The sequence below is a fragment of the Sander lucioperca genome, chromosome 8 (assembly GCF_008315115.2).
Source record: "Sander lucioperca isolate FBNREF2018 chromosome 8, SLUC_FBN_1.2, whole genome shotgun sequence".
Taxonomy (NCBI): Eukaryota; Metazoa; Chordata; class Actinopteri; order Perciformes; family Percidae; genus Sander; species Sander lucioperca.
This window is the reverse complement of record NC_050180.1, coordinates 14639974-14656232: the sequence shown is the minus strand read 5'-3', so window position 1 is coordinate 14656232 and position 16259 is coordinate 14639974. Positions and strand designations below refer to the sequence as shown.

The following is a 16259-nucleotide window of genomic DNA, read 5'->3' as shown; positions in this document are numbered from 1 at the left end:
CACCTTCATTGGACCTATTATTGCATTACTTCCTTCCGTCTTTTTGTCCAAGTTTGTCGCTTTTTTTCCGCCTTTTTCAAGGTTTTTGTCACTTTTTTGTCACTGTTGTTGCCTTACTTCCTTCTTTCTGTCTTTTTTTCCCGAAAAGTTTTTGGCAAAAAAAAAAAAAAAAAAAAAAACAATTCAAAAGGGGGGAACATTATGGAGAAAAGTTTAAGAACCACGGCCTTAAGAGTATGTAACATGGTATCATGTACACGTGTGTGTGTGTGTGTGTGTGTGTGTGTGTGTGTGTGTGTGTGTGTGTGTGTGTGTACACCACATGAGTGTGAGGATTCTCTGCAGGCGGGATGTTCCAGGCTACATTAGCCACCACTAGCATAACACCATAAAACTGTCCATCGGGAGTGAACCGCGTTATAGGTCCTCTTCTAACGCTCCTCTGACCTGAACTTCTCTGTAAATCTGTAATTGTTGTAGATTACTTTCAGCCCAGTGTGTGTGTGTGTGTGTGTGTGTGTACAGCTGCAGTCTTATTTATGTTGGAAAAGATTCAGGTAGTTTCCAAGAATATTTCCACACGGAGAGGGAAACCGTTTTCTGGCTGAAATCTGACCTTTTTATTCCCCACAACACACACACACACACACACACACACACACACACACACACACACACACACACACACACACACACACACACACACACACACACACACACACACACACACACACGTCAGGTTTCTACAGAAGTTTGTTTTACATCTCACAAAGAAAATAGGCGACAAAAGAAAATGACAAAGGAAACAAGGAGAGAAAAGGAGAGGAAACAAAGAATAAAGAGGAGAAAAGAGTAAAGAAGGAGAAAAGAGAAGAGGAAATGAGGAATAAGGAGGTTTTTGGTTGTGTGTGTGTGTGTGTGTGTGTGTGTGTGTGTGTGTGTGTGTGTGTGTGTTCCACTGATAAGATTTTCCTGCCAAATGTGAGCAGCTTTTACGTCAGAAACACAAACACTCGCAGCGATGAAATCATGAGAACGGACAACAAAAAACGAAAGAAGGAAAGAAAGAGAGAGAAAGAGAGAAGGAGTGAGGGAGGGATAGAAGGAAAAGTGCTGAATCAGTTCTCTGCATGTTGATTCATGAGTCAGAAAACCCGGAGAGACCATGTGTGTGTGTGTGTGTGTGTGTGTGTTGGCTGTAACTCAACCCAAACATGGGAAGCTCCTCCAACATCTGAGAACTATTACTGCTAACACACACACACACACACACACACACACACACTTTAATGGCCCAATAACAGAGCTGTTAATGCAGGAAGCCTGCCGGGGTCAAAGGTCAGCACCAGCCGGTCAAACAGTTACATCACTGGTCAACAGTAGTCAAAAGTAACTGTTGATACTCCATTACTTAACTGTGTGTTAATGGCAGGGGTTGCCCTAATAACAGGACAGCAGGATTCCTGCAGGGCATGCTAGGAGATGGAGTCTTTCCATAGACAGTATATATAATGGACCAACAGATCCTGTTGCTCTGGACGGAGACCAGTGAAGGATATTAGAAGATCTTTTCAGCCTCCAAGTGAGCTTGAAGACGTAGATGTGACGTGAGCAACCTGTCTGAAAGTTGGAAGTCTTCTGGTAGCTGTGCCAAGAGAAATCTCAATCATTCCCAATCTAGCAGAGACGGAGAGCGTAGGTATATGTAAGGAGATAACATAGACACAGGCTAATTACTGATCACTAAAATGATAGTTAACATTAGTAATTAAACTTAAACAGCTAATGGAAGTCCAAACTGCCTGAGAGCTTCTCCTGTACTATACGGTAATTCCTCTACTATGAGACAGTAAGTCTCGTGGTTATGACCCAATCGTTAGCCTATTTTTATAAAAACGTCTGCTACGGAGCCATAACGTGAGCTACAAGGTAATGGAGCCTTTTATACATTGTCGTGTTTCTTTAGAAATAAACAATGGACAAATAGAGTCTTTAAACTCTTCAGATGTAAAGTTATTCTCTGTCAAAGTGACGTCAAAATGAATGGCAGTCAATGGGATGCTAATGGGAGATGATGGCTTGGTAGCATCAAAATGGCGCCATAGGAGGTACGGGTTGTGAGGAGAGGCTTACCCCCTTGAGTCTTTCTTCACAAGCAGCTAACTGGATGCAGTTGTACAGGAAGTACGTTGTAACCATGTGAAAAGTTTAGTCAATATCAGTTTTAGTGGACGCTATATTTAGTATATTTTCAGCGCTTCACCTTGCTGTCAGACATCCCTTTACGACGGGGAACTGAAGCCGTTCTCTCTGCTCTCTTCAAAGCCACCAGACTCCTTTGACAAAAACAGACATTTTACCTCGAAGAACACGGGAGTTGCTGCTCTACTGCTGCCTCCATTGGTTAGTTAGTTTGTTTAGTTAGTTAGTTCCTAATTCTAGGGACATCCATGGAAGCAAAGAAACTGACACGGTCTTAACGGTGCTTCTTGGCATATGAAATTCTCACTGTAAAAAAGTGTATACTGTTATTCTGGAAAAAAAAAACGTAAAAATGTCCAATGACACGCAACAACATACTTTCCATTATATTTTTGAGATATTTTGAATTGTCTTCTGTTATTTTCTTCTTCACGTAGACTAAATAAAAGGTATTTACACCGTAAATTGGTGCATAAACGTGTATCTGAATACAAGAAATGAAGTCGTTGATGCTCAAACTTCCTTGGGGGAGGACATCCTGACCCCCCACTATGATATGGCTGCCCCTACCCCATAGGCAGATTCTGGCCAATATACAGTACAGTATACCCACTACAGTAGATAAGACTACACTACTGAAGAAATCCCAACACTGATGTTATGTCTCACGGTGATTATGGTCACACTCCACCTTGAGAGGATCTGGTTCATCCATAAGGACAAAAATTTTATTTGGCAACCTTTGGTATCTTATCTTGCAGGACACGCCGAATCCTGATCACAGTCAGGGGTGGGTTGTTGTGGGTTGGGTTTAGGGCCTCTTGTTTTTTCTCTTTTCCTTCCTTATTTTTGTTTATATATATATATATACAGTATATAAAAAAGAAGCACTGTAATAACAATTTTGTGACTTGATTTTTTAAATGACGCTTCATAAGAAAATATCTGAAACCAGTTTTGTAAGTTCCTGACCCTTTAACCCTAATTAAAAGGTTTTCAAAGTGCCTGTATCAGAAATATGGCTTTCTTTTCAACCAAATGTCCCAAAAATAACATGGATGGTTCCATGATGATCACTACTTTCATGGTATTCCCGGGTGAAAATCTTATCATTCATAAACCTATCTTTCTCTGACCTTAACTATTAGTCAAGATAATTCCTAATTTCTGCTTATTTTACTAAAACAATAGGCATAATTTCATGTAAATGTGGTTCATCCACCATCAATTCCATAAAGAAGTGTAAAACTAGTGGTAATAAGTTATGACGTTGGCTTAAAAGATGTAACACAGAATTAAGTGATCATTTATAGGCTACTAGGTGTGTGTGTGTGTGTGTGTGTGTGTGTGTGTGTGTGTGTGTGTGTGTGTGTGTGTATGTATGCGTGTGTGAATGTACAGTATGTATGTGTGTGTGTGTGTGTGTGTGTGTGTGTGTGTGTGTGTATGTGTGTGTGTTTGTGTGTATGTATGCATGTGTGTGTATGTATGTGTGTGTATGTGTATGTATGCACTATGCATGTGTGTGTGTATGTATGTATGTATGTATGTATGTATGTATGTATGTATGTATGTATGTATGTGTGTATGTATGTATGTATGTGCGTGTGTGTGTGTGTATGTATGTATGTGTGTGTGTATGTGTATGTATGCACTATGCATGTGTGTATGTATGTATGTATGTATGTATGTATGTGTGTGTGTGTGTATGTATGTATGTATGTATGTATGTATGTGTGTGTGTGTGTGTATGCACTATGCATGTATGTATGTATGAATGTGTGTGTGTGTGTGTGTGTGTGTGTGTGTGTGTGTGTGTGTGTGTGTGTGTGTGTGTGTGTGTGTGTGTGTGTATGTATGTATGTATGTATGTATGTATGTATGTGTTTGTGTATGCACTATACATGTATGTGTGTATTATGCATGTATGTGTGTATGTATGTATTTATGTATATGTATGTGTGTATGTATGTATGTATTTATGTGTATGTATGTATGTATGCATGCAAGTGTGCATATGTGTGTGTATGTAAATATGTATGTATGTATGTATTTATGTGTATTAATAGATATATAAATAAGTGAACCATTAAAATAGTTTTGTATTTAACTAAAGTACAAAAATAGAAAAAGGGGGTAGGACTAGAAAAGTTGTTTTTAACTTCTTCCCACTCCTTTTTGAACATGGACTAACATACTTTAGAGCTTTTAACGGATTTACTGGTGTTGACTTTTCATCTAAAAGGAATCTATCTTTTAGTATGGAGGATAAGAGAAGAGGAGGAGGGCAGAGGAGAGGAGAAGAAAGCAGAGGAGGGGAGATGTGGAGAAGGAGGGATAGAGGAAAAGGAGGAGGAGGAGGTGAAAGTCTGAATAAGAAAGCAGCTCCTCCCGCTTCCTTGAGCTGCCTGCACACCGGACCGCAGCAGCGGCACAAAAAGCACCAATCAGCAGCAAAATCACGTCCTTATTCGGATTTAACTCACCGTGAGTGGCCGAGACTTCCCCGGAGCACCGACGGCACTGCCGCGACTCCACTAGTACCCCTCTCTGAACCGACCGAGCGAGCGACCGACATGCTCTCCCCGGGACTCTCCGTGTCTCTGCTGGCCGTGTCCTGCGCTCTGTGGCCGGCTGCGGCGGTCCGCGCGGCGTCCTGTGAGTCGGTGCGTATCCCGCTGTGCCGGTCCATGCCGTGGAACATGACCAAGATGCCGAACCACCTCCACCACAGCACGCAGGACAACGCGGTGCTGGCTATCGAGCAGTTTGAAGGGCTGCTGGGTGAGTTAGGCTAGACGTCTGGTCACTAATTATCCCGCCAATTAACTCTTTAGCGCACTAATCAACTGACTGACACCTATACAGACAGCTCAAACGCTTTATTGCATTTTATGTGAGTTTAGTACGGAAGAGGATTTGGGCCAATATGAAAAATATATTCGAGTTCTGAGAATAAAGTCAGAATTATGACTTTAATCCTCTGAAGTTTTTTTTTTAAACCATGTGGGCCTATTTATTGAAATTTTTGTACATTTTTACAGACAAAAACAGTATAAGGCACATAACATAAGACAGAAAAAAGACCAAGGATCAAATGTAGTAGCTGTAGTATCCACAGTCATAGGTCTGTACATCCATAGGTGTATGCTTACATGAAAAAACATACCGCCACTGTTTATCACAACACCGTACAGTACAGATGGCACACTACAGGCATTAGAGAATGTTATATTATTTATAAAAAAACATAAAATAAATAAATAAATGAATAAAAACGCTTGGTCCAGCTAGTTATCACTCCGATCATCCACATCCATACTGTTATTCTCAAGAAAATTAAAGAAAATGCTCCAGATTTTCCAAAACTTGTCAAGCTTATTTTTTGTTGTGTAACTTATCTTTTCTAGAGCTAAGTAAAAAGTCATTCCCCTCAACCATTGCGATGTGCCACAAGGCGTGTCTGATTTCCAAGAACAAGCAATGCATCGTTTGGCTTCTAAAAAACAAATATTCAGTAGAGACCTAACTTTGTTAGAGGTTATAAAGCCTGTGTAGTCTGGGTAGAGATTTAATAAGCATAATTTAGGGCTAAGGGGCACCTCCTCGCCAGTGATCTGGCTTGCCAGGTCCAACACCTTCCTCCAGAATGAGAGTATCTGTGGACACTCCCACATACAATGGAATAAAGTTCCTTTTTGGTCATTACATTTGACGCAGGTATCTGGTATGTTAGAATTAAAGCGATGCAACTTAGCTGGGGTTATGTATAGTCTACTTATCCACTTATATTGCAATAGTTTGGAGTTAGTATTTATGGATTGGGTTTGAGCTAGAGAACATGCTTTTCACCATTCCTCATCTGTAATATTCTCCTGCAAGTCTGTTCTCCACGCATGTAGTAAGTTTTGTGATGACTCTTTAGACTTACTTACAAACAAATTGTACAGTAATGAAACCTGTCCCCTAGAGTGTAAGAACTTTAGAGTGTAATCTTCCAGAGTGGATCGGGGAGGGAGTTTCAAACTATTTGGTTTGGACAGGATGAAACTTCTAAGTTGCAGATTCTCTGAAGTTTTTAAATATATTTTTAAACCTCTTTTTATTGAGAAATATAGATTATAAACAGAGACACATCAGTATGGGTACATGAGTTTTTTTAAAGTCAGAATTATGACTTAAATCCTCTGAAGTTTGAGGGCATTTTCTCGATTTATACATATCTTCTTAACACCTTTTTTAAGGGTGTTTGCTAGATGACTGGCCACTAATTAACTGACTGACACCTACACAGACAACTCAAATGCTTTGTTGCATTGAGTTTAGTACTGAAGAGGATTAGGGCCAATGTGTATTTCAATTCTGAAAATAAAGTCAAACATTTAATCTCAGAACTCTCTCTTTAACACTCTGAGGTCTTAGGAGTATCTTCTCTATTTTTTATATATCTTCCTAACACCTTTTTAAAGGTATTTGCTAGAAGTCTGGTCACTAATTATCCCGCTAATGAACTCTTTAATGGACTAATTAACTGACTGACACCAACACAGAGCTTTGTTGCACTTTATGACTTTAGTACGGAAGAGGATTTGGGCCAATGTGAAAAATATATTTGAGTTCTGAAAATAAACTAAGAATTCTCACTTTAATCTCAGAACTAAGACTTCAAACTCAGAACTCAAATGTCTTTTTCGCATTTGGCCCTAATCCCCTTCCATTTGGCCCTAATCCCCTTCCATTTGGCCCTAATCCCCTTCCATTTGGCCCTAATCCCCTTCCATTTGGCCCTAATCCCCGTCCGTAGAGTTTAGCATTCAGATTATGTGAATTTATTTTACCATTTCACTGCTGTGCACAACGTGCAGCCTGACGTTTACATTTAAGAACTCTTTTTTTTTTTTTTTTTTTTTTTTTTTTTTTTAATTTGGTTGACATTTTTGTTTTTAAATCTTTATCATGACAATATACTATATATATACTATATACTATAGCCTATTCATTATGTATTAGTGATATTTGTTTAACATAAATAATGCTTTTAAAGGGTGTATTTTACCCTTTATTTAAAACTCCTTTAATAGCCTAATTAACTAATGAACTGACTGACACCTACACGGACAACTTAAGTTCGGCTCAAACTCTTTGTTGCACTTTGTGTGAGTTTAGTACGGAAGAGGGTTAGGACCAAAGTGCCACTTTAATCTCAGAATTTTGCACTATGAGTTCCTGCATGACGTCACTTCTGTTGACGTTCCAAGTAAATTCAAAACGAAACAGAGCATGCTCGCCCCTCCCCCCACGTTTCCGTAAATGTCGTGACTGACTAACTGTCACTAACCCCCACCCCCTCCCCCAACCATCTTGTCGGTGATTGGCTGGAACCAGTGGTGTAGTCTAATGTATTGTAGTGGGTACTGTATATAAATATATTGGCCTATATATATATATATATATATATATATATATATATATATATATATATATATATATATATATATATATATATATATATATATATATATATATATATATATATATATGGGGGGGCATATCATAGTGGGGGGTATCAGTGTCCTCCCCCAGGGTTATTTTAAGCATCAACAACTTCATTTCCTGTATTCAGATACACTTTTATGCACCTGTTTACGGTGGAAATACCTTTTATTTAGCCTATGCAAAGACGAAAAACACCGATGACAATTCAAAATATATCAAAAATATAATGTGAAGTATGTTGTTGCGTGTCACTGGGCATTTTTAAGTGGATCTATGGAAATCCTGGAGCTTTCTTAGTGGGTATACTGCGTATACCTGCGTATCACGTAGACTACACCGCTGGCTGGAACAGGTTTGTTGTATTTTGGTGCCCAGCCTGTGCCTCTAGTGTTTGTTTGACGTTTACGACCCCTGTGTTGTCTCCCGAGACCGGGCTTTTTCACGGTGTGTTCAGGGGGCAGGCAGCTAGCGGGTCAAGGAGAGATGCCTAAGATTTGAGACAAAAATGAAATGGCGCTGAAACCATGCAGGAACTCATAACCTCTTTCCGAGGTTAAGTCATGAAGTAGTTACATGAACGTAGTTATAGGAACAATCCACTTCAAAACAGTTCTACTAACTACTCTCCCCCAAAACCGGTTTTTGACATTTGCATTCACACTGGCCAAGTGGCCATAGGAACTGACCTTTTGTTATTATAATCACAGCCATCTAACCACAACTATGCAGAAAATGGAAAAGGGAAAAGACCCTGCCCTGAAGTAGGAGCTGAAAGAGTTACAGGAACTGCGGCCAGAGGGACACAAGAAAAAAAGGGTTCTAGGAATTGTATGTTCTAGGAACTGCAAAAATCCCTCCAGTCGGAAAGGGACTATAGTGCACCTTTTTAATGGACTAATTAACTGACTGACACCAACACAGACAACTCAATTTTCTGCATTCTGGGATAGGAGTAAGAAACGATCTGGGTTGTTTACATTTCTTTAAACCAATCATAATCGTCTTGGGCGGCGCTAAGCTCCGGACGCAGCGACGGTGGCTCTGCAGAATAGTCTCAGGAAGGAACTTGTTTTGGTGGAACATTTGCAAAAGAAAACTCCACATACAATATTAAATGAAGTTAACTGTTGACACAATACAGTAACATGAGCTATTTAAATTAGCTGATACATGGTTAGATCTCATTATCTCCTACCAGTGTATCTCCGTGTGTACTTGGTCCACAGCAATCCCACCAATCAGTCCCAAAACGTCCCAGTTAGAGAGGAAATGACCTAAACATATTCCTTGTAAATATTTACAATCATTCTCTGAAAGAACCAAGCAGGCCCGCCTTGTTGCACCATCCAAATATTTTTCAAAACTTGCCAAGTTTGTTGTTGTTTCCTAACGAGAAGGGAGTTTGAGAACGGCAACACCCAGAGATCGGAAGGCCATTATCCTGGAAATATGCCGTTGATCCTCTTTAAATCCAACATTTAATTGCTGCAAGCCTCACACAGACTGAATTCACCTTCATTTTATTAGAGTTGAGGCAGAAATCTAAGAGACAAAAACGAATAATTTGCCCCAAACTATAACTTTCTCAGGATCCAGATCACTGGCAGCGGCTGTGGCTTCTCATTCTCCTGTTTAACATCTACAGGAGGAATAAAACCAGTTTGCCAGAGCTGGATCTGGTCTGAACTCTTCTGACTGAGCGACAGGAAACCTTAAAGTCAGATCACTCAGAGATTATGGGAACATTTTTGTGGAAAGCCATCGTTCTGATGAGTTTACTCAAGAAGGGAAAAGATCGTTGGCTCCTGTAACAGCAGTCCGTGATAAAGCGGCCATATTTGAATGAGTTGGTCAGAGTTACAGCCCACTGTTGGTTTCTGGTTTGACTATAGATCCAAGACGGTCAAACCACATATCACTCTCCTGGGGGACTACTACGGTAGTCTTGCATTGCCAGACCCTCCTCCACAGCGCTGCGGAGGAGGGTCTGGCTATACTCCACACAGCATTCCTGGATGGAAGAAAAACATAGTCTGGTTTAATGGCATTTCTTTAAACCAGTGGTTCTCAAACTTCTTTCAATAATGTACATGTATCTTTTTGAATTGTTTCTTTAAGCCAAGGAACCCCTGACCAGCGCTAGATCATTTTTGGTAGAAAAAAATTCTATATAAAGAGGAACAGTACAGCGCTGTCAGCTATAGATTTATTAAACAACAGCCTTGGACCTGGAAAACATTTAAATTCTGATGAGAAAATGTGACAAAAACTGAAAAGGTGACAAAACCTTGGAAAAAGACCGTAGAAAGAAGGAAGTAAGGCACGAATAGGTCAAAAGAAATTCAAAAACAGTGATATAACTTCGAAAAAAGCGAGAAACTTGTAAAAAGTAGGACAGTAGAAGGAAGGAAGGCAAGAATAGGTCACAAGAAGGCGATACAAAAGTCTACATAAAGAGGAACAATGTTCTGGACAACAGCCTTGTAACTGAAAAACATTTTGCAAAAAATCTTACGTACCCCCTGCAGTTCTTCAAAGTACCCCTAGGGGTACATGTACCCCCATTTGAGAAACACTGCTTTAAACCAATCACAATCATCTTGGGCGGACGGAGCCACGGTGCATCTGCAAAATAGTCTCGGGAAAGAATTTGTTTTGGTGGAACATGTGTACGTTCAAAAGTAGTTTTAGTCGTGCAACAGAAAACTCAGATTGGACAGATAGTCTAGCTAGCTGTCTGGATTTATCCTGCAGAGATCTGAGGAGCAGTTAACCATAGTCCACAGAAATCCACCAGAGGTTAGAACGCCAACACAAAGAAAGAGGAAGGGGACGGACAATCTGGCCGAACGAGGCACATCCAGCGGAATTTCCTGCGGCAACGGAGCAGTCCCGGAAGTGGAACGACTTCAATATAAACTACTACTTGGGGAACAGATACAGATAGCTTTTTTTTTATATATATTTAATTCAGATTCAGTCCACCGAGACATATTTACACATTCATACTGCCAGTCATCAATGACAGAAGGAGCCCGAATAAAAAGGCATATGGGAATGCGGAAGTGCGAGATCCAAAAATATACAACAAGAAAAATATTTGAAATAAGAAGTGAATAAAGATGATAAAATACAACTTTAAAAAGAGACGAGATAAAATAATAAAATTGATAAAGTGCAGAGTGTATTGCACATAACAAATTACAATCCACCCTTTTTAAACACACAGAAACAATATTAGCTTTGTGCAAAATACATTTAAATGAAGACAGCTACTTCAATATTTAACGGACTGGAACTGGTGAAACCTTTCTCTTTTTTTCCCAGTTCTTTGTGTTTTCTCTTCCTCCTTCAACACTCCAGCTGATACCCAATATCACAACCTGTGTGTGTTTTAGATAAGTTGAGCTAATAACGCTGCTCTGCAAACCTGCACGTTCTGTACATACACCATCTCCGTCTGTAAACTGTAAAATGTTGATAGTTTTTTTTCTTTTGTTGTTTACAGTCTCCTGTTTTCCCCAGTTTCACTTTCTTTGTCTTGATGTCTCTCTCTGCAGTGAATCTCTGTGAATTTAGGAGAAATCTACAGGCACAAATAGACAACGTTTAGTAAAATAAATGTTTTCTTTCCACTAGTCTGAAAGAACAAGTGTTGGGGAACATAAACAGACCAAAATCTCTAAATTCACCCGTGCATGAAACCTGTTTTATACACATTAAAGTTATTTTCACACTCGGCGTCTTTTTTTTTTTTAAGCTGCCAGCGTCTGTTTTACATTATAATCCTACGGAGAAAACCGTGTTTTCGAAAAAAGTCCTGAAACGTCACCGCCGACTTCTTTTTGCAGCTCGGAGCGTCTTTTTGAAGTTGAAAAAAGTTCAACTTTTCTGAAAAAAACAAACTACGTCATGCTTTTTTGACAGCCGACTAATGACAAGCAGAGTAGCCAGATCTGTCGTTTCCATAGCAACAAGAAAAAATGGAGTCGGAGCATAGTGAGTTATACGGTAGCGATATTATAGGGTGCTCCCTGTACAGGGAACTCGCTTTGTTTTATCTAACATTAGCACCTCTCTCTCTCTCTCTCTCTCTCTCTCTCTCTCTCTCTCTCTCTCTCTCTCTCTCTCTCTCTCTCTGTTCTTTCTCTAGCTCTCTCCACCACTTTGTTTTATCTAACGTTAGCACCGCTCCACGTAGCGCTCTAGCTAGGATACTGTAGCAGTAGCTGTTGTCTTAGCAATAAAAGACACTCTCGGCTGCTTTTTGGAGCCAAAACGCTGCCAGTTCTTTTTTTTAATTTTACTACAAAAGCGCCCTAGTCAACTTTTTTCTTTACTTTCTTATGTACGCTTTTGTTTTGTTTTCCCCTGTGAATAACCGTTTTAGATACCGCAAGTATCATTATGCATTTCATGAAGAAATTTAAAATGCAGCTACAAAATATACACAGCAGTTTTGTAGTCGAGTCACCAACTGTCAAGTCCGAGTCAGGTCTTGAGTCCCCAGTGTTCAAGTCCAAGTCACCAAAGAGTCCGAGTCGAGTCACCAGTCCTGAGAATAGCAAAATTCCACTGCTTATTACACATACCAGTAGTCAGAAACTTTATCCAACTTCCGAGTCCTATTTCATGAATCCTCGAGTCTGAGTCCAAGTCCAAGTCATCAGTGTGCGAGTCCCAGTCGAGTCACAAGTCCAAAGAATAGCGTCTCGAGTCCAGGACTCGACTACTCCATCACTGATTCACAGATATGATGCAGTGAGTTAGCTAACTGAACTTTGAACAGCACTTTTTGGCATGATGTAAACGTTTAAACAAAAAAATAAAAAAAATTCAAATTTAAAGGCATGGACGTGGACAACCTCATTTACTGCTGTGACATTTCACGATGCATGCACATCTGTCTTCGATAAATACATTTTAGCTTTTGGCTGAAGTCAGAGCTCAGCTGAGGTCGGAGGAGTGGAGAGAAAGTGGAAAGGCAGTGCCAGAAAAATGTCCCTAATGAATGATCTGCAGGCCAAAACGCAGGAAGCAGTTTCAGGTCACAAGTTCAAAGTATTTCTGGGACTCAGTTGTGAAGCTGTGCAGCCAAACCTCAGTCCTGCCACTCTGCAGTCCTGTTCCCAGTGTTGAACTCTGTCTGGTCCTGTCCTGAGTGAAACCGACAGCATGATGTGGCAGTCACTATCCGGCCCATAGAAATAAAATGGATAGAAAGGACATTTCCATTCAAATCAACTGGGCAGAATGGTCAGAGCAGCAGCCATTTTTATCTGTACCATTGTCGTGCTAAAGATAAGCTTCCGATAATAAGCCGACTTCCGGCAAGTCGCGGAGGTGAGGTTTTGCAGTAACGGATAAACGAGCAGCGGAGTAGTAACGTTACGAGGCAGAGAGCCAGCCGCTAAATGAGTCAAATTAACTTTATGCTTCATCCACACACACACAGCTTTTTTCAGCTCGTTTTCTGTGAACAATGTGGCGAGGGGGTAACATTAAGGTGGAGTTAGCAAGCTAACGTTAGCCAACTAACACCGGCTGGCTTGCTTGGTTCCGCCGTGCTTGAATGAGCTGAACAGCTGGCTGGGTCCGCTGACCCACTAACGCTGGGTCTAACGTTAGCGGTCCGCTATAACGATGTCTTCACAGGTTGAATAAATCATCCAAATTCAATGAAAGCAGTGAACTGATCATTTATTTTACTTGTAAAGAGCGTTGCAGGGAACAATCCAGGTTCTTTTTTTTGACAATTTGGTTGAAAGAAACTCAAATTTCTGATCTAGAAACTTTGAAAATGGGTCAAATTTGCCCGGGGGAACAACAGGAGGGTTAAAGTGACTCAACTCATACAGTATATTATAGATATTCTCACTGATCGATTAGAGAAACGCTCCCATTAACACTCTGTGTTTCCCTGCCTGTTCAGGTACCGGCTGCAGTCCGGATTTGCTCTTCTTCCTGTGTGCCATGTACGCTCCCATCTGCACCATCGACTTCCAGCACGAGCCCATCAAACCGTGCAAGGCGGTGTGCGAGCGGGCAAAGAACGGCTGCGAGCCGGTAATGAAGCGCTACAACCACAGCTGGCCCGACAGCCTGGCCTGCAGCGAGCTGCCGCTGTACGACCGCGGAGTCTGCATCTCACCGGAGGCCATCGTCAAGGCAGAGGGACCAGGTATCACTACGCTGTTAACTTTTAGTATATTTATGACTGAGATTTGTCTTCCAGGGCAGCTGAGGTCAAAAACATGTTAACTGCTTTGTACAAGAGGGGCAAAAAAGCAGAGACATGGCTAAGAGTAAGTGAAAATGTAGAAAAAGGAAATGTATGTATCTATCTATCTATAAACCAGGGGAGCCACCGGGGATATTTCTTCCTACGCTGATCCGAGTACTTGTTCCACATCGGCATGTATCAGATTAGTACGATATTTTAGAATTGTGACACGCTACACTTTCTCTCTCAGGACGCAGTTTTCCCAGCTTAGCTGAGCCCTATCGCTGTTTTCTATCAGGTTTCTTCTCTCAGCAGTTTGTTTCTGCTCCTTCCCGAACAGATAGCGTGAGTCATTTCCCCTCCGACTTCACTCCCACTGACTTTCTCAAAGAGCTCCTTTATACAGGCGGCCCACTCCTTTTTACACTCAATAAAACCCTCACTGTCCTCCGCTTCTTTAAACAGGTCCTGGAACCAGCAAGTCCTGAAAAAAAACCCTCCTCTCAATCCCCTTGACCTCCATAACGATACACACGTATCTCCGAGCGGCCGCGGCTCAGCTGGGTTTGGGGATTTTCCCTCGGTGTGATTTTGTTGATTTGCTGAGGTTCAGCCACGGTTTGATCGCTCCCATGTCATTCCAGGGATTTTTAGCAGCCAACCCCCAGTCCGAAAGTTGCTGATCCGAAAGTTTGTCTCCGGTTGGAACAGAAATCTAAAGCAGCCACAAACAGTTTGTCTTCATTCACTGCTAGCTGTTGCATTTAAAGACGCTCTGACACAGAGTGCACGACCAAAAGCACAAAATTAAACCAATGAGAAGTAATCTTTCACCTGGTGGGAACGGGTGATGCGTAAACAAGACTATAGCCATGTTTGCATTCATGTATTTTTATGCACATTTTGAAGTATCGCATTAGAAAAGCCGGATGGAAACCGCAACATTTTCACACTTGAGGTGGTTTTCACATATGGAAATGCCTTTGCTGAATAAGTTTGTTAAACATCATCCATCTTCATCCGCTTATCGGGGTGGGGTCGCGGGGGCAGCAGCTCCAGCAGGGGACCCCAAACTTCCCTTTCCCGAGCCACATTAACCAGCTCTGACTGGGGGATCCCGAGGCGTTCCCATGCCAGGTTGGAGATATAATCCCTCCACCTAGTCCTGGGTCTTCCCCGAGGCCTCCTCCCAGCTGGACGTGCCTGGAACACCTCCATAGGAGGCTCCCAGGGGGCATCCTTACCAGATGCCCGAACCACCTCAACTGGCTCCTTTCGACGTGAAGGAGCAGCGGCTCTACTCCGAGCTCCTCACGGATGACTGAGCTTCTCACCCTATCTCTAAGGGAGACACCAGCCACCCTCCTGTTAAACATCAGTTCATTTCAAAATGACAGTTGACTTTTACTTTGACACCATGTCAAGTAGAGCTGCAAAGATTAATTGATTAGTTGTCAACTCTTAAATTAATCGCCAACTATTTTGGTAATCGATAAGTCGGTTTGAGTAATTTTTTTAAGACAAGTAAAAATTCTTTGATTCAAGCTTCCTAAATGTGACTATGTTCTAGTTTCTTCTCTCCTCTGTGACAGTAAACTGAATATCTTTGAGTTGTGGATAAAACAAGACATTTGAAGACGTCATCTTGGTCTTTTTGGGAAACACTGATCCACATTTTTCACCATTTTCTGACATTTTATAGATCAAACTACTAATCGAATAATCGAGAAAATAATCAACAGATTAATCGACTATGAAAATAATTGTTAGTTGCAGCCCTAGTGTCAAGTCCTGTGTCCTTTGGCTCATCCAACGCCCCAAATCTGCCTTCTGATGATGGATGTATCACTCTTATACTTTGTCACCTTACTTTCTCGTTTGCTGTCTCGAGAACTACTACCTGCACAAGAGTTTGCCGCCTAACAAGAAACGCAATTGTTGGGTATTGTTAAGATCTGCACAATAGACACAGTCGTGTTTCAGTCAATTTTGCAGTCCCTACCCAAAGCTCACAACCATAGGGGAGGATATCAAATTCACCCTGGCAGTCCAGTACAGAATTCACATTACTAATAATAACGCTGCTCAAATTCATTCACCTGCCAAACTTGCGTTCCAGCCAAGACCCCAAGACACTTGAACTCCTTCACTTTTTTTTAAGGCTCCAACAACAGTTAAATCAGGAGGTCAAACTCAGTTTCACTAAGGGCCATACTGAAAAATGAGAATCATATTAAGGGCCTGACATGTAGTTTATTGACATTATTTATCGATTTTTCGATTATTTTATCGAAAAAGGAGGATATTTTTGACTGTATTATTGCATGTCTAATAGGGC

The 16259-nt window shown here is 41.1% G+C and overlaps 1 protein-coding gene across 3 annotated transcripts in view; it reads left to right on the top strand.

The window, feature by feature from the left end:
• Window positions 1-4469: 4469 nt before the first annotated feature.
• frzb (frizzled related protein) overlaps window positions 4470-16259 on the top strand; it is a 31047-nt gene continuing 19257 nt past the window's right edge. For 2 of the 3 annotated variants that reach the window (XM_036004490.1, XM_036004491.1), the window contains exons 1-2: window positions 4509-4986; window positions 13631-13879. In XM_036004490.1, the coding sequence (XP_035860383.1) occupies window positions 4524-4986; window positions 13631-13879 (712 nt within the window). In that variant the 5' untranslated portion in view covers window positions 4509-4523. Of the gene's footprint in view, window positions 4987-13630; window positions 13880-16259 lie in introns of all 3 variants that reach the window. The other variant, XM_031294826.2, reaches the window with a different exon arrangement.